This window comes from Nyctibius grandis, chromosome 10 (assembly GCF_013368605.1).
Source record: "Nyctibius grandis isolate bNycGra1 chromosome 10, bNycGra1.pri, whole genome shotgun sequence".
Lineage (NCBI taxonomy): Eukaryota > Metazoa > Chordata > Aves > Nyctibiiformes > Nyctibiidae > Nyctibius > Nyctibius grandis.
Genome location: NC_090667.1, coordinates 33,637,188 through 33,656,398, shown reverse-complemented (window position 1 = coordinate 33,656,398; position 19,211 = coordinate 33,637,188). Strand labels below are relative to the sequence as shown.

The 19,211-nt window shown below is 44.1% G+C and overlaps 1 protein-coding gene across 1 annotated transcript; it reads right to left on the bottom strand.

Annotated features, from left to right (window-relative positions):
* Positions 1-540: 540 nt before the first annotated feature.
* On the bottom strand, positions 541-18,808 carry ARL8B (ADP ribosylation factor like GTPase 8B). Its single transcript, XM_068408887.1, has 7 exons — positions 18,558-18,808; positions 8,782-8,862; positions 8,119-8,192; positions 7,602-7,695; positions 6,944-7,011; positions 6,638-6,708; positions 541-5,545 (listed from the first exon to the last, which is right to left on the bottom strand). The coding sequence occupies exons 1-7, from the start codon at positions 18,678-18,680 to the stop codon at positions 5,496-5,498; spliced, it is 561 nt and encodes a 186-aa protein (XP_068264988.1). The 5' UTR covers positions 18,681-18,808; the 3' UTR covers positions 541-5,495.
* Between the last annotated feature and the right edge of the window lie 403 nt (positions 18,809-19,211).

Sequence of the window (19,211 nt, the reverse complement as noted above, 5' to 3'; positions counted from 1 at the left end):
GCTTCACAGACTGACTACCCAGAAAGTAGTCCCCCACTGAGCACAAGGCTTATGGTCACTCTCTCAAGAAGAAGTTACATAGTTGACGCTCCTGCCAGTTTCCACAGAAACCACTCTGCTAACACACAGCACACACTGACCAAGCATTAACCAGGCAACAGCATTCAACTAGTTTTCTAAATGAAAACATGACATTTAGAATTTAGAATTAGCCTCATTCATGCACTCCAGATCACCGTTTTATGACGGTGTTTGAAACGCGAAGTTTCCTAGGCCAGGAAAGACTTCTTGAATTTACTACTTGAATGTATCTACCTCCATGGAAGCAACACCACCTACTCTCTTCATTGTTAGAAGAGCGCTTCAAGGAGTCAACCTGCTTGCTCCTCTCACAGATGATCTAAAGAATTAAATTTTAGCATAGATGTGTTCAGTTTAGCTTGAGTGTAACGTTTCCCACAATTTGGTAATGAGGGCTGCTTATCTATTTCTAACAATACCAGAAGCAGCTGTACTACTACAGATGAATATGCAAAAGAATGGTTTTCAACAACACTTTATTGAAGCACTTCAAAATGATCACAAGGATAGACGTTGCCTTTAACAGAATAAAACCTTTAATGTCATCATCAAAAGGCACTAATCCCGGCACAAAGGTCTACTTACCCACCTTCCACTGTGACGGAAATAAAAACATCAAATATTTTACTTCTCCTTTAAAAAGAGCATGTGCATACCCTCTTTGAGTGCCATGCCGTGTTTGTCATTTAAGTGACATGCAAAAGAAACTCCCCGATATTTCACCAAGGCATACTTTAACGTTCAGCATCTGTAGTCCTAAAGCAACAGACTACTCATTGAAGGTTTATGATTCAGTCAGACAAGTCATTCTACACTCATGTTTCAGGAATAAAGCCCTGAAGCACATACCAGTTTCAGGCATTCGCACATTACTTCTCCTTTAACGCGATTCATTGCTTTGCTGTTCATGTGATCTCAGCAAGATCGCTTAAATAACCTGATTTACACCCCCCCCGTTCAGAATTCACACGGCTCTCTCTAGGCAGGGTCAGTGCAGAAGCGAGCCCGCAGGGAGCAGTGCTGGGGCATGCTCCCAGGAGGAAGCGTGTTTCTTTCACATTCAGTAAACACGCACAAAGCAAATCATGACATGCCATTGCACAGCCACAGTAACTGTAAAATTAAACCTCAGAAAAGTTAAAAGCTTGATAATCCATCTAAGTCATACTTCAAGTTATTATAGATCCCTGCACAACATTCCTATATTAATTTAACCAGAGAGACTGTTTAAGGCATTTTCTTTGGCCTCCTTTCTTCTACCAGAAAGTGAAGATTATGCAGTTTTAGATGTCAGCATCCAAAAAGGACCATCTTATCAACCTGTTTCCGTAAAGATGCAAAGAGAAAACACAAATTTATAAGAAACTAGACTATTAGTTCCACACATCATGAAACAGCTCCACATTTGTGCATTCTTCATGTTGCCAAGTAGCAGGACATAATTGCTCTGTGCAACTGCTAAGACACTCAACTGTACTCAGGGTGATGATGAGAATTATGCTGCACTGTAATTGCACTTAAAAGAAACCACCATCCACACTAGAGTCAACAGGACATTAACACTCCAAGGAAAACTTTCATACAGCCCGGTGCTGTGGGTGCACGCACAAGCATTTCTTCCCAGCCTAGTCTAGAGACATGCTGCTCTCTGAGCAGAAAGAGCCATCACTGATACTGAACAAAACCAACACGTATTTAGAGTTGACGGCTGTTTTAAATCTGGTTTAGATCATCGGGACACCACACAATACCAACACATCATGAGGTCATAAAGGCAGGACTGGCGTCTAACTTGCATACATATTCTTTACCAAGAGTTCTCTCTGGCTCAGTATTTGCCTTTTCACAAGACCCAGTTTTCTTAATATGCTAATGGCCAAGGCAGATACATCAGAACAGTTTGAGGACTACAGCTATTGATGTTTCAGTACAACAGCTTATGTTACCAAAACACAACCCCAGAAGCAACTTGTTAAGAGAATGGGAAATTTCATTAGTCTCTTTTTACTGTCCAGGCTCACTCCAGAGCCTGAGACAAGTAATCATCATGAGAGATTAGATCGGCCCAACAGATACCTAGAAGCAGAACACGGCTATAGCATCCAAGTTCAGCAGACAGCACTGCTAATGCCTATCTTAGGCTCCACACCTTTATTAGAAAAGGTTTAACCTTGGACTTAGCCATGCCAGATGAGTGAGTAGTTTTTTCAGTTCAAGGCTGAAAGGTGGCAAGAACAGCTTCACTCATCTGGAAAGACTTGCTACACTTCCCTTCTGTTTCAAAATGAAGGTAGCTGGCAAGTTAATCAAGCCCTGAAACAGAAAAAGTATAATCCTCTGCACTGGATTCTAATAGTCTCTTCAAGGTCTACATTTCTGCCATGCGAGTAACTAAAGGCATCCGGAAGAACCGGACAAAAATAGCTGTAAAAACCTAGGTGGAGTCATTTTGTGAAGAAACGCAAATATACTTTTTAGAGTATGCACATCATAGGCTGCCAGCGTAGCTCTCTCCTTGCTATTTACATTTAGAAGTAGAAACTATTACTTAAATACCACCTCAAGCAATCAGCTGTTGGCCAAGGTCACTCCACAGCTGATCAGTACTGGTATCAGACCAAGCAGGCTGACAAATCTTACAGCAGTAATGCTGTTGTCAGATTTTGTGTCTAGAGGCATTTTGCTTTGAATGTTAACTTCAGGCGGCTTGTTTTGTATGCAGGAAACTCCCATCTACTGAAGAAATAGGCACACAATCTTTTACTCAACAGTTCATCAGTCCCTCCCACCAGCCAAGTTACACGTGAAGGATGCTAACTGACCAGTACTCAGGCCTAAAAACTAACCTGTTACAGCTCAGTAAGTTTGAAAGCTTACACAGAGGCAAGCCCTGAACAGAAGACATCCAATTTGTTACCATTACTTGGAAGATGTTGACATATGGTCCTGTAAGTTAATTAGTGACCTCAGAGAAATTAATGCAACAAAGCATTTGGGAAGAACAGTCAGTGTGACTCCAGATTAACATCACGGCAAAGACCTCAGTCAACGAAAGCCTCACTTTCCAATGAGATAAGAATCTTTATGCTTTACCTGGCAGTGAAGGATCAGGCACTGCTAGATCTGACACCTGTGCTAGAAAAGCTCTACGCTTGACAACAAGAAACAAGCTTGTAGGCACATGCATTTTTCTCCTGAAGACAGAGCTCCAGAAGGCTGCCCCTACTTAAGACCCTCCAGCTGACTAATTAGTGCTTTTCACACACATAATAAAGCACTGAGGTCTGCTGAGACTGACTAGCTAAGCTTGCTTATATAAGCTGAGAAAGCCCCAGGCCTGAAAGGTAATTTTATAAGCATTTCACTGGAATAGTTGAACCACAGAACATACAGAAGCTCAAGTATTTACCAAGCCTTCTTCCCCCACTGTAACCTTGTGGGAGAGGAGACAGATACCCCATCGCGTATTGCCATGAGTTAAGCCACATCAACTCAAGTCAGTCAGTTAAGTGTCAATACAACCCTCAAAACATAAGTTTATTGAATAAAGCTGAAGAGCAGTAAACCAACATATGCATCCACCTAAATAAAAAAATTCATGTATTTACAAAGTTCAGTAATTGTATAAGTTGTTCACATGCAGAGAGTAATGCACAGGTTAACAATTGGTAGTGTTTGGATGCCATAAACGCTGAAAGCAGTGAAGTATATAAACACCAAACACATCAAGTTTAGCTATAGGCCAGTTAACTAAACAGTGACCTGGTCCCCCACAAAGATTCACACATTCTAGTTTAGTTTCCTTATTTTAGGCACAAGCAAGTTTGCTAAATAAAAGTAACTGTAGCAGTTCCTGGTGAACTAGGGACTACAGTAGCAAGTTAATACACCCTCTCCTCTACAGCACCAGAGTATGAATTAATTGAAATCATGCTTCAGAGAACTGAAAGGGGACAAAAAGTTAAAATGCAAGTTCAGACTGAATGCAGGCAGCATGTAGTGTCTGTGCAACAGTGCGATAGTTGGTACAGAACAGTAAGGCCATGGCAGTCTAAATTAAAACTGGCTTGTCAGAACTGATATGGACTTAAGTGTTTCCAACCAAAGACTCCGACATAATGCAGACTCTACGTTTAGGTGAAGAATCACACACAGTGTGAGGCAACACAAGCAGGTGTACCATGTATTTGCATACACTAGTAAGCTACACTGACATTACTGTATGAACAAACCAGTCTTAACAAGTCTGTCCCTTTAAATATACTGCAGTTATTGAGAAAGTAAAGCTACAAAAACATTACAATCTTTAGTTTACACATACTTCCCTCTACTGTAGGAGCTAGTCAAGAAACAGGATCAATTCATTGGCTCTCTTGTGCTTTGACACAGTAGAACATTTCATCTTGCGACTTACAGACTTTGCACATGGTTACATCAAGAAAGCAGGCAGGTCTAGAGTTGTCACAATAGCCTATTCCATAGCACCAGGTGAAACTGCGCCCAGCCATGTCATGAGCAGGAGAGACACCAGACAATTACATAGATATTGTGCTAAAGGTCAACAACCGACTCTATACAAATCATCAGTAATTTAAGTGTCATGCAGCTGCTCAGAATGTGCGTTCTGGTTTCAGCTAGAGACCACTAGTATCTGTAGATAGAAAAATGTATTTGAACAAAGTCTGATGTTCCTAGCAATTTGTTTTCCTGCTGGAATACTCCAATTTTTGAAAGCTTGACAGAACAGTCCACTCCCATTCCCCACACAAATGTTAAACAGAAGCAACACAATGATTTTAACAGTTGACTCTTGCCTAATTCATCACGAGAGTTTTCTTTTTCAAGTGACAGGATAAGATCTCAGCTGTAGATTAGTGATGCTGATCTATGCCTTGTGCTCCCCTCTGCAAACAGTTTCCATTTCTCTGCTTACATACACACATCACATGCATTTGTGAGATAAATCAGTATCCCACAACTCACGCTTAAATGTTTTCTAACTATTGTATGTGGCATCTTACAGAATCTCAATGCTGTCAAGCATCAGCATCTTCAAGCCACTAAACACTAGAAATAAAACACTTGCTGAAAATCATATAAAAACCTGGCCCTGAAAAACCAGAACAGGGTGTACCATCGTAGTTAACATGATAGAGAGATATTTTTTTTTTTAAAAAGCCCCCCACAACCCTCCCACCATAGATGGTTGTAAAATAAATATTTGTGCTGACTTTATCATGACAACTCTAGTTGTTTTGTGACAGAATAGGAATACAAGTCTTCAGCAGTGCACATGAGAAATGAACCGTGAAAAGGCAGATTCTTGATACAGGATTTTTGGGTAATATCTCATGATGGAGGGAAGTGGACAATTGAGATTATGGCCAACTGGTACTGGAGATTCCAGGAAGACTTCAGCTCCTTCTAGATTTTGAATGCTGAATAAGCCACTGAAGCGTGATATCTAAAGAGAGAGAGAAGAGAAGTTCCATATTCAAATGTCTATTTGTACAACTGGCACCGCTTTGGGATGCCAGTGTCCTCAAACACGTGACAGGAATATCCAGCCCTTCCCTAGAGGATGGTCCAAGACAGATCAACAGAAAATGATTGCTCTAGGAAAAAGACATCCCTTAATCAGATACTTTGGTATGGCTCACCTAATTAGTTTTAGATCAACATTGCTCTGTTTAGCCAGTCTGTCTCTCCTCACCTAATGAGAGCAAAGTTAGTTTAGTGCTACAGTACAAGGCATGAAGGTCCTTCATGCTTGAAAGAAGGTCTCCTAAGGAAGTGAAATGCACTAGCATCATACCAGCCCAATGCTTCCAGCAGCACCTTCCCTACAGGATCAGTGATGCTCAGCTCTGCTGTGAGCCTTGTGTGGGAGGTATGATAGAAGGGAGTACATGCTTCTCCTATCCACCATGTCTGAATCTCTAACTGAAGGTAATGTGACAGGAGCTTCTTGGATAAGAAGCCAGAAGAGTTCCACAGGCTGTTCACTTCTCCTGGAAAGAAGCTGAGTCCTTAATGTAAAGCAGTTCCAGTATCCTCTATAGCTTGTTCCTGTGACCACCAGCTTGAAGTTTCCCTCATCAGTCAGCTCATGTTAGTCCACCAATGAACCAGCATTCATCTCATGGCAGCCACAAGAAGGCATCAGAAGGATGGCAAGTGTTGTTAAGTACTGTGTTTTCAAGCAGCTGAGATTATTCAGTTTACTTACAGTACTAGTGTCAAGTACTTGGTATTACACAGTACCATGGTTTCTGCCTTTGAACTCCAGAAATTCTAAAGAACTGATGTCAGCACCAGAAAAATTTACTGTTTGGCTGCATGAAGTATGACTAGCAGAGGCTACAACATGAACTGCTTTGACAAGACAGCAAGGGAAGATTATTATTGCAAGGGAATGACTGATGAGGAAAAACTTGCTGCAAGTACTTGCTAGCCTCATGAGGTGAGGCAGAGTTGAGAATACCTGATAGAAGTATAAAATCATCCATCCTCTGACAGCTCTTCATAATGCTTAGTGTTTTAGGTTAATAGTTACCTATGTTATCTTTCTCTTTGCAAGAAATTGAGTAGCAGCAGATTTCTCTGTCCTGAATAGCAGCAAGGTTCCTATGAAAAAGAGAACATTTCAACATACACTTCACTTACAAGGACACTTATACAGAGAATCTAAACTGTTCCCCTTCATCTTCTCCATGCAACTTGTTTCTGTACAATGTTTTAGCTACCTCCTATTGCAGGATTTTCTACTTACCAATGCAAGCTCCTTGATCTAACATCCCTATATGTACATAAACTCTTTGATTGAGTTCAAGTAGCCTTTCTTAAGAAGGGTTCGACTTACATCTTTTCAATTAGCTGTTTCTCATCCAAAGCGTTAGGAAGGTCTCTCTTATTTCCAAGTACTAGAACCTGAAATCCAGAGCAGAAGGAAACAGATGCAGCTTTGCTTTTTTTTTAAAAAAAAACAAAACAAACAAACACACTACAAAAAACCACCCACACAAACAACAAACGTGAGGGGAGTCTGATGAGCAGTCTTCTAGACAAGGCTATTAAATCTAATGGAATGGACATTCACTATTAAACAAGATCAAGAAGGAAGACTGACCTAGTCACAGGGAAAGAGGGGGTACAAATAAACTGACTTTCAGCTGAGATTCCCCAAACTTATTCTATACTTCCATACTACACTCTGGTTAACCCATACTATAGTAGACTCTAGAATAGAGCACAAACTCCTACTGTGGAATACTCTACTCCAAACTACTGTTCCAATTTTATTTTTTTTGTGGGCAGTGAACAAAAATAAGATCACTGAAGGACTGACTGAGGTCAACAATTTGATTTAAGGCACTAGGGGCAGGTATTGTTCATGCTTATACTAACCAGTAAGGTTAGGCCTTACATTTGACTTTAGAGTTCAAGCCAGACTTCACAGTTGCTAAACTTATGCACATTCCTCAAGCAAGTTTAATACTGTGTAAGACAATATTACTTACAGGGATTCCTTGTAACTGTGGCTTATCTAGAAGATTGTGCAGCTCATTTCGAGAGGCTTCTATTTTTTCACGATCTGCAGCATCTACCATGTAGCTTTAAAGAGAATTTAAGGTTAGGTCAGTGAGACTGAACTACTCAGAAACAGCAGTCTTTCCTTTACACTGTCAGTTTTGAGCACATTTAACAAGGCTTTAAACAAAGCTAGGTCTTCTGAGCAAAGAATTTGGGTTTTTTTAAAAAAAAATTCTCTAAGATCAGAGTAGATGGGAGATTCTTTCAGTTAGCACTGCCACCCAGTTCAAAGAGGAAGAGTAGTTAGTACTCCAGATCAGACAATGTTAAGAAAATAACCCATCCTGAGCCCTGAATTTAAGGGTAAAGAGGTCAATATGGTTGCAGTACAGTTTCAATATTAAAATGAGTACTACCAAGTGAAGCGTGCACTGTTAGAAAGGCTACACACAGAAGAGAAGCAAATCTGCAGTTAACTACTAGCTGAAGGAAGACAACACTTACACAATAGCATTAACTCCTCTGCAATATCGCTCCCACATGCTTCGGAATCGTGGTTGCCCCCCTATATCCCAAATCTTAAGGCAAGGAGAAAAAAAGACAATTTAGCCAGGCACTATGTTTAAACATGTCACAGAAAAATAAGACGAGAAATCTAAACAGTTTTTCCTTTCTCCTTAGGCCAGCCGCAGGACCTCTCACATATTAGAACAGAAATAATCCCTTGTACAGCTGCTCAAAGCAAACTACAGCATCTTACACCAGATGCAAGAACACACCTGTGTACTAAGTTTTCACACAGTGGAATACAGTATAATAAAATAAGATCTACTGACTTAAAACTTTGCTTTTGATGTAAACCCTCCCTTAAGCAATATCGATGAGTGGAAGAGGAGAATCTCTGGGCCCTAAATATGTGAAAATTAACTCACATTAAAGCCAGACAGCGTTATCACAACATTGCTTTAACTAGTCCATGAACCTGGAAATCAAGCCATAAAAAAAAATAAGTATATCTTAAGCTATTTGACAGATTTAGATGAGCCTCTTCAGTTTCCTCTATTTGTCCCAACGGTGGCAGCAAAACAGAGCAAACAAATTTTAAACTAGAAACTGCAGACAACTTTGCATGGGTTTAAAAAGAGACAGTCAACAACGGTAACATACCTTTATCGTTACATTACCCTTCGTAACTTTTCTCATGTTGAAGCCCACAGTAGGAATCATATCTTCACTGAATTGACCTGACTGGAAAAAAAGAAAGTTAAATTCAGTGCTTATCTGATGCAGCTAGTTTACATAGTAAATTATCATAAGCTTTTTCTAACCATTTGCCTTTCAACTGAAGGCTTTATAGCCAAGAATTCATAGATACTATATTCATGTGTACTGAAGCTTGTGTGAAGTCAGTCAAGTCATTCCTTGCAAGCACTTAAATAACTTTTCAAGCCTCGAGGCAGTCAGGGGAGCAAAGTTACTTGGGGAGGAGTGCTTTGCATAGCTCAACAGATGGACACCCAGGGCAAGTAGAGGAAAAGAGCCATTCACCTACTTCTGCTGGAGCCAAGTTCTGTACATCAGGATCTCCTAGTTACCCGGAAGCTAGAAATCTCCAGAAGAGTTTCCTCTGATGCAAGCTACTCTATGGACAACATTTACAGCCATAAATCACTCTTGTGGAGTAAGCCTCCAACCCACAGGTATGGGTTAACTCCCTGAGGAGTCTGAAAAGGCTGGAAAGTGGAAGGACCTGACAGGTCTGCTTCCTGCTAGGCCACACAGTGTCCAGCTTGCTCAGCAGTGGAAGAGGCAATCGAAGCGCAACTGAGCAGTAGTTCACTCCGTTTCCACCAGAAGCTCAGCATCACTTTAAACTCTGACATAACTGCTGCAAAACAGTGTTGTATTGGGAGAGGTTCTCTAGTGGCAGATGTTTTACTATCTGTTACACTTTTATCTGTAACAGCTTGAGAGCCAAGTTCACAGCTCTGTCCTGTAGCTAACCCAGGAGCCATAACAAGTGTTATCAACAGTAGCACAGATTTCTCCCATGCTCCCTGTGCTATTTGGCCGAAGGTGAATCTCAGCCACAGTGGTCATTATGTATCTCACTACATCCATTATGTGTGACAGAACCAGACAGTTGAGCAGATTTGGAAAAAAAGGTCGACTCAACTACATTCAGTTGTTTAATTCGGGTTCAATACCATAGCAGCAGAACCTCTGCTTCTCTCCCCTGATGTTGCACAGAGAAGCTATCCTGAGTTAAAAGTCCTTTAGGATCTATGAAGAAGACATCACATCACCCTGTAGAGTTAGGGCCCAACTACTCATGAGCTGCAAGTAGTAACTAAGCTGGACTGGACATGCTTTGAGTACATGCTGTTCAGAGTTTGCAACCAGAAGATGATCAGGTTGTAATACTAATGCTTTGTAATTCAGTTCTTTGTCTAAAGCCCACACTTTCTTCAGCTTGTGTCCCACCCCCCACCAAAAAAAAACCCACAAAAAACCCACATGATCTTCCACTAGCAAACCAAAGCTGGCAGCTTCACACAACACAGACTCCAGTATAATGCTGATAAACATTAGAAGTCAGCTGAAAACACAGAGATGACAGCAGTGTCATTTTGGCTTATTTGGTCAAGTCCTTCAGTTAAATGGCATGTTGATCTTGCTGTTGACCTCCAGAACAGAAACACATCCAGAGCTTGGATTTGAAGCCAGTAGTCCCCTGAACAGGTGGTGATTTTTCACATTTAAGATCTGCTTCCCAGATGCATGGCTATACAGACTAACAGTCTTTTAAAAGGAGTAAAAAAATAACCAAGTCCTTGAATCCAAGGAATGCAACAGTAAAGACAGTGATGCCCTGAAAAATGGGACAGCTTGAACCTCATTAGGCAGGCGTTCTGCATTTTCATTTGAAAGAAGTTTCAACTGTTTAAGCTACACAGAAGAGCACGCAGCAATCTCACGCAGCACTGTTTCAGGAACTTCTCCAATCATTCTGCTAACTTAGCAAGGAAGGTGCACAACCTGAATGCCTGTTCATCAGCTTCCCGTTCCTGCCCTGAAAGCCCAGTGTATGAGTTGTCCATTTGAGCCAGCTCGATCATGTGCAGCTCAGCAGCAGAGGGTTAACCGTGCTTTCTGCATCTGATGCAGTTCAGTCAGTTCCTAAAGCACGCGCTGCCAGTCTTGCCTTTGAAGGGTCGGCTTGCCATGGTTGCTCAAGAACCACTGCATTCCCACCTCTACAGTCACACCCTACACCCACATCTTCTAACCAAACATCTCCCAAGCACTCCCTGAACCTCCATCTCTTTGTGCTACTTCATAGTACCCCACATGCTGTCAGCTAGTCCCACTCAGATACTTCCAGATCCTTCACTTCAGAGCTGTTTCCATCAATAGCTTATGTTCTCCCACCACTCTTAGGACACAGATTCCTTCAGATTGGAGCACCACCTCATTTGCCACGTTTAATGTACTCTTGCAGAAATGCCTGTGATCCACTACAAGGAAGCTTTTAGAGAGTCCAGAGTGGCTGCTGCACCTTGTACTACTTTCCAAGTACTCTCTACCCACGCTACACATCCAGGTGGCATAAACACTTGTTCTGACTTGCTTAAAAACTACACTACAGAGTTGCTCAGTTACAACTTGAGTTTCAGCTTTCTGTACTCTGCTCTGTAGATGAGACAAGCCAGCACTATCTGACATACTTTCTGAACTGTCAGAAACAGAAGGAAAAGGTACCAGGTGCCTTCACTGAGGTGCCTCTAAAACACAAGCACGCCTGTTCTCGCTATAGGAAGTTTTATCTTTTGAGACAGGTCAAAAAATGGTTAAAACAATTGCAATGGATTTTGCTATCAGGCAGCAATTGACTTTGATAGGTTCTGCTGTTGTATCCAACTGTCTCAGCCTGGAAACAGTTCTCTAAACCCAGAATTTAGAGGGCTTTTGTTTACTACCTCTACAGAGCAAAAAAGCCAAGGAATTCAGCTGCATCTTAGAGTATTCGTATGCAAAAGCTACTCGCACAGTGGAACAAGAAGAATATGCTTTTATTAGTAGGCAGTTCTGTTTGAATCAGACTTCCCTCCCCCTGCCCCCCCAGAGCAGATTACTCAGCCCTACCACAGTGTGTTCACAATACGATGCTTTCCCCTTCTAAAAAAAGGCATCAGCTTTAAAACAAGTTTGATAAGCACAGAAATATTTTCAATTCCCAATGTGAAAGTGCTTGGCTGTTTGTCATACGCAGTAAGTGTTGCTCAAACACTCATCAAGGACAGCAAGAGCAGTTGCTTACAAATCTAGCAACAGCATCTGTTTTCAGCACCTGTGAATATTCCAGTAGGCAGAGGCTGTGCTTCACCCAGGCCTCCTGGAAGATCAGCCTTGTGTACTAGAAGTGATTATGAATTAAGCCATTAGCTCTGAGGTCATACAGACCATACTGCATTAATACAAACTGTCTGCTGAAGGTCACAAAACAAAGTTAACTCTAGCCCCTATGTGAAAGATAAGAAAGAAGGAGACTAAACAGACCAAATTTCAGAGACCACATCCAGAAGGAACCTGCAGGACTAGACTTTAAGCCTCTTGGTTAAAGAGATGCTCCCTTTTCAATACTCCAAGCTCCTGGAGAGCCCAAGCACATGACTTTAGTGCCATTTGATTCCTAAAGCCAAGTACAACAACGGGCACTGAAGTTCCACAGCGTTCATATTAAGGCAGTTGAAGATCAGTACTCAAGTTTAACCTCTGGTTAATGGAAGACAGTACTAGTCACTGTTGCAGTGCCCAAGATGAGTTGTACAGAAATGCCCTCTAGTATATATTCCTCACATACCTGGATACTGTATCATGACTTCATGTTTGGTATGTTACAGATAACAGACAGACAACTGGTCTTCTGAAAACTCACAACTGACTACAGCCCTGGTGCACAAACACAAGAACTTGAGCTTCTGTATGTTGTTAGTGTGGAATTTAAAGTTAAATGCCCAGTTAAAGGCACCTCAGTCCAACAGGTCTTATATTCAAGACCACTAAAGCACCCCCAATACTAGACCTGAAGCTCTTTAAAATGAAGAGGATCACTAGCTAGCTAAGCAGGCAACAACAGACCGGCCTGATATGATGCTCGCCCACTCCAACAGTTATTGTAACAAGCTGGCAAGCGAGGCAGGCAGATAAGACAGTATCACAGGGCAACGTGAACCCATTTACCTGCCTGAGCGCTTACGTTGGATAAGGATTATTCAGAGGAGCAAAACTGCGTCCAGACTGGACTAAGCCCCTGCACTGTATTCCAGATCCCAGTCTGGCCCACGTGTTACACACCGGCTAACACAAGCCTTGGTGTGTGCTCTGACACACCACCAGACACGCCGAAGCACTGCCACCTCCACAAGCACTGCTTTTGCCTGTAACCCTGGCAGACTGCCTCAGGGTCTGCGCCCTCTCCCTCAGCCCACCGTGGGGCCAGGGGCGGCTTTGCCAGCCAGCACCTGTGGAAGCCTCGCCTCAGGAACGAGCCGGCAGCGTGCCAGGTACAGGTACAGTTCATTTCCCAGACGGGCAGGCTAAGACTTCAGAGAAGCGTTTAACTTAACCATCACCCGACATTCCAGAAGTGTACAAATGATGTAAGTTTAATCTTTTTTAATACTTAGTTAATATTGAAACAAGCTGCTTATTCAACCTACAATTTCCACTTGTCTTGAGAGACAAAAAAAAAAAAACAAACCAAACCACACTGGCTACTTCAACTGCCTCTCCGTAGCCATAAGCTACGGCCAGAAGACTGCCAACTTCCAGGGAGTTACGTGGACCAGACTGTCAGCACCATGCTCTAAGCAGCTTGATCAAATAAATGAGCATAAGACTGGAATTCCTGCTTCCTGTATCTTCCTTAAAAATTCATTTCACTACATTAAAGGCACCATTAAAGGCAGAACTCAAACGGCAGCAGTAGAACCAGTGTTCCCTCTTCTTTCTTTCCAGCCAGAGCAGCAGCTCTCTCCTCCCAGCCCTGGAAAGCACACTGCCTACAGTGGCCCATCCCCATGGTCCTCAGCCACCAACTCACAGCTCAGTTTCATTCCACAGCCTGCACAAGGAGACTATCAGCAGGAGAGGTTAGGGCAGCCTTTAGCTCGCATCTCAAAGCTAACATGATTCATTACTGTTATAGGATAAATTTCTTCATGTAGGCTTTGTTACTACATAACAAAGATTTTTATCTTTACTTATAATACTTCTCATCCATCTAGAAGAGATCACAAACAAACTAAGCTGGCTAGGAGACAGCATCATTGGAGCATGGATTCCAGCCAGGACACTCCCAATCCACCTGAATTAGCATACCACCTTAAGCCCTGCTGTTCATCACTAAATTTCTTATTTTCACAGTAACAAAAAAGCCACATCTCTCAGAAACCTCTTCTCTCTAAAAAAAATGCAGAACTCATTTTAGCATTATATAAAGCTACCCCTCCACCAAGCCTCCTCTGCAACATTCATAGCCTAAACCAACAAGTGCATCATATATAGACAAACCAACCCTCTGGTTTCGGTAGTCGAGCTTCCTTCTTGAAATAGTTCAGTGTTTCACATTCAGAAGCTTGAACTCTAGAAGCTTCAATCCTTGTGATCTAACAGTCCCTTGAAAGGCTTTACAACAGCTTTACCTTCTATGAATGATTGCTGCAGAAAGCAAAATAGCTTCTTCTGACAAGAAAATGCATTTTTATTTCCCCAACCCTGACTTCAATGGAATATTCAAAAGGACACGGACTGCTTATCATGTAACCACCACACAGCAGTGAAACAAGACCTAAAAATGCATATTTGTATCTAGAAGTCAGTCACCTAAGAGCTTAGGACATTTCATGCTGCTGATAGTCATGAAAACATCTTTCTCCAGGTGTTACTGCTTAAAGCTCTTCAATTTCTTAAAGAGCGCTATACACGAACTTAAGACCACAATGGAAACAGTCGATTCCAATTTCGGTCACCTGCTTCAGACCATTTGGGGTAAAGCAAGCAGGACCTCAAAAAAAAAAAGTGTATTAACTGGAGCATGAGTCACCTCATATTAGCTTTATTACCTAATGAAGTGAGGCAATCCATTTCAAGAGACTTCTGTGATTAAGAAACACTTCGCTTAAAAACGTATCAACCTTCTCACTTAACTACCACATGTATGAAGTGACAACACAGGCTATTTATGACCCACCTGGGTGTTTCAGAAGGCACTAAAGCAGCCGTGAAGCTCTTCAAAACAACCTTTTTCCACACTTCTCCGCTGTGACTTCTTTAAGTCAAAGTTACTGATAATAGTCAGGAGGATGGAAGGAAGTCACAGCTCCCAGCTGGCCAAAGGAATGTTTTGTTGAGAAGCTCTTGAAAAATTGCCTCTCTAGAAACCAAGGCCTCATCCAAAGGTTTGTCAGATATCCCAAAGTTAAAAAACGAACCACACTAACACAGGCTTTGACACAAATCCTTAAAAGCGATCTTATTTATCCTACCACTACAAACAGAACAGGTTGAGTTTAGCTCTTAAACCTGACAACAGTATCAGGAAAGTCTGACTCCCTCCCACCCCTGCAGTTCTCCTCTCCTGCCTGCTGATTATCAGGCTATCGAGCTTCAGTGTTGAAGTGCCAAATGCCCGGATCAAGGATCAATCTACCCAGCTTCAAGCAAGACTTCACAGTAGGAAACACCACTCTCATGAAGCACATTTCAGAAACTGAACAAGTGTCCCATTATTCACCAGCACGCACTGCCCGCAGCCTGGAAGCGGAGTCAGTTTACTTGAGTCGTGTTTCAGTTGCGTCACGCGGCCGTGGAGCTTGGTTGCCTCTCGTACCTCCCCACACCAGCATGGGCTTTGACAGCAAGGAAAGCCTGTTCACAGACAGCTGCAGAGACGCAAACGATGGAAGATGTTGCAGACTCCAGTAAATAATGGGTGTTTCCAGCCCTCAGATAAGCAGCTAACAATTCAAGATGCAATACCAGGATGACATGCAGTTTCTCTGAATAAGAGCCATAGGCCATCTACATTATGGAAATTAGGACCAGGAAGCAATGATATCCTCCCTCGTGAGCAAGTTTACTCACGCATATGGAAAACTTATGCTTAATATCTAATTAGAGACAGTGACTAATACAGAGCCTTAGCAGAGCAGAAACTGCATTAGCTGTATCCAGCTATAACTAGATTTCACTGCTAAGGTTGGTTTTTAAACCTTCTAGTCAAACTAAGTTTGGTCTGATTACAAACTAAGTGCTTGTTTACACTGGAGGAATAAATACGGCCCAAACCAGCTAGCAACCTAGAAAAAGATTGTTCTAGAACTGGACTGGTCTGCCTTTCATGGCCTTTCAACTTCAGTGGCGCTCAGGCCTTGTATCAAGCCTTTGTGTAACTGGCTTGAGTTTTTCCTCTAGTTACATATGCCTGATTTGATTGACATAGATTACATTAGAGATTTATATTAGGTTAAACTCACTGTTGTCAAGAGACTGGTAATAGCCCTTTGTTAGACAGAATGAAACCTTATAAGCCACACCAAGTGCCTGGTATGCAACCCAGCTTCTAGAGCTATTCTACAGGACTAGCATCTTGCTGTGTCATTCCTTTCATTTTGGTTTTATGGAATCCCAACGCTTGACAGCTACATCCATCCAAACCATTAACTGGCCTGCAGAGAGCAGTTATTCTTTCCCAGCACTCATTTCCAAATGCATACTCTGAATTAAAGTCAGTCAATGAAGCAACTAACAAGAAGTTAGCTCTTCATGCCATGGACAGCACTATTCCTTCTGTAAGAAGCAATATTGTGCTGATAACTGAAGCTCATGCTATTATTTTTTTTTAACCAATAATAAAAACCTGGGCAAGTCCCCTCACTCTGTTTTTTGTAAAGAGCCACCAGATTCTCTAATTAAAAACTTCAGAAATGTGACTTGCTACTTCCAAACCTAAAACAGCTAACTAGGCTGTGCCATTATGCATATCAACTTCCTTATTTCACTCAGTTTTGCAAGGCTATTTGAATGACACTCAGATAAATTTCTGGGTGTGATCCTAATGTGAGGTTGAAACCTTGCAAGATTCACCTCCTAGCAAAGCAAGATGGATACAAATGTCAGCTTTACTTTGGAGTGCTTTTACCATTTGAGACAACTTAGATGGACTAAACTGACATGCAACTACTACAACCATTCTGTGCTACTCCACATATCCGCAGCACTGTTTGACAGGTAACTCCTGAAGGAGATGTGCTGCTGGTACTGCACAGAGCGTCAAAGCAGTGCTTTGTCAAGTGCCATCAACATCCAGGACCCCAGAAGACAAAAAAACTGCACAGTAATCTCAGTGCCTAAAGTTGCAAGAACACACCAATCAGCATCAACTCAGCAGCCACAGATTGGGGTTGTTCAACAATTTTAGAGTTCCATTTCAGAAATCCAAGCCCAGAGGTAGTAGCAGCCACTACTGCGTGTGAAAGAAAAGGCTTCTGGCATTCTCGGGTTACTCCAGCAACTTTCACCTAACATTAACTAGGCAAAGGAGGAGTTTCCTTTTATGAGGGCAGACCCATTTCACAGATTATCACGAAGCCCACTGAGTGCTCACATCCTCAGCTACACAAGAGCTTGGCTGCATTTTGACAGCTGGGCAGTGTAACAAGGAATATGTATAACTGAAGAGAATGAGAGTCCTCTTCCTATCCAGAAACTCATTCAACTGCCACTGGAATACATTCACAAAAATACACAGTAACATTAAGGAGACGGCCTCAAAAAAAGAAGTTGAAGATCTCCTCAGACCTAAGGCTGAAGACATCAGCTTTCTCATTCTAGGTACACTGGACTCAAGTTGGTCATGCTCCCTGCAAAACCAAAATGTACTCCCATTTCCCATTCCAGTCACCCTACAAAGACTTCCAAATTCCAGCTTGTCTCTTTGAACGTTTTCTGTCACATGCATCTGCAAAACAAGACGCTAACGAAGCCCAACAAGCCTTTTAGGCAAGCCACTCTTTATCTTGTTTGACAATGGAAAAGCTTCATGTAGGAAGATTCCCACACCCTTCCCTCAACTGCTCCAGGCAGATCATCAGATAAGTAGGCCCAAGTTCAGCAGTCTGCTGCTGTTAGGCTTGGAAGTGGTACTTCTTAGAGCATATCTTACGAGAAAACAGATTATTTGATACAGGCTTCAGCAATCAGGATAAGCAAAACGCTGAGAGAATTCTGAGCGAGAAACATTTAAATAATTCACTGAGAACCACTGAAAAATAAGTCAAATGGAAGAAAGCAGCTGAAGACACACTGTGCTAACGCCGAGCCCAGCCACACTAACACGCTGACCGAAACGAGCCCTCGGAGCACGCTGCAGCGCCGTGCCACGATCGGGCTATCAGCGTGCACGGCTCCCATCAGCACACAAGGTTTACGGGGGCAAGGCCGGCTCAGCCCCCTCTACGAGCCTCCCAGCACCGGCAGACATCCCCGCTGCCCACCCCAGGCAGCCCGGCCGAGCAGCCTCATCCCCGCTGCTCAGCTCGGCTCAGCCTGCGACGCGTGCGACACACGGGCGGGCATCATGGGGGGAGCCCCGGCAGGCGCCGGCCGCCAGCGTGACCGGACACCAGGCCGCTCCGGGCCCCCTCCTGCTGGACCTGCACAGGCCACGGCGCCCCTCCGCACCGCGCGGCCACCACGGCCCCGCCGCCCCCACCGCGGCCTACCCCCGGCCCGGTGCGGCCACCACGGCCCCACCGCCCCCACCGCGGCCTACCCCCGGCCCGGTGCGGCCACCACGGCCCCGCCGTCCCAACCGCGGCCTACCCCCGGCCACCACAGCCCCGCCGCCCCCCGCCGCGGCCTGCCCCCGGCCCGCTCACCGCGATGACGTTGACGAAGGTGGTCTTGCCCGAATACTGCAGCCCCACCAGGGTGAGCTCCATCTCCTCCTTCCAGAAGAGCGAGCGGAACCAGTCCAGCAGCCGGGAGAGCAGCGCCAGCATGGCGGCGGCGGGCCGGGGACGCGGGCAGGCCGGGGCACGGGCGGGCTCGGCCCGGGGACTGGCTCCGGCGGCGGCGGCTCTCGGACACCCGCGCGCTCCCACACGGCCCGGCTCGCCCCCGCGCCGCGGTCATATGACGCCTCGGCCCGGCCTGCGGCGGCGCACCGAGAGCGGCCGCGCCGCCGCCGCCAGCCCCCGCGCCGCGCCGCATCGCCCCCTGTCGGCAGCCGCCCGCGCAGCGCCCGGGGAGGACCGGCGGCGGCGGGGGGGCGGAGCGGAGGCGGAGCCGCGCTGAGCGGGGCGGGGCGGCGGCGCGAGCCCTCAGCTCCGCCATCTTGGGCGGGGGTGGCCGCTCACAGCCCTCGGCCCCGCCGTCCTGGGCCTAAGCCACTGCCCAGTGTTGTATGAAGAGTGGAAACAGAGTCAAGGCTCTCTGCCGTGCTTTATTAGTTTACTGGGCTTCATTAATTCTGGCAGCGTTTTTCAGGGCACCAGGATCAGGCTGAGGACAGCTTTCCTCCCTGGTGAGAG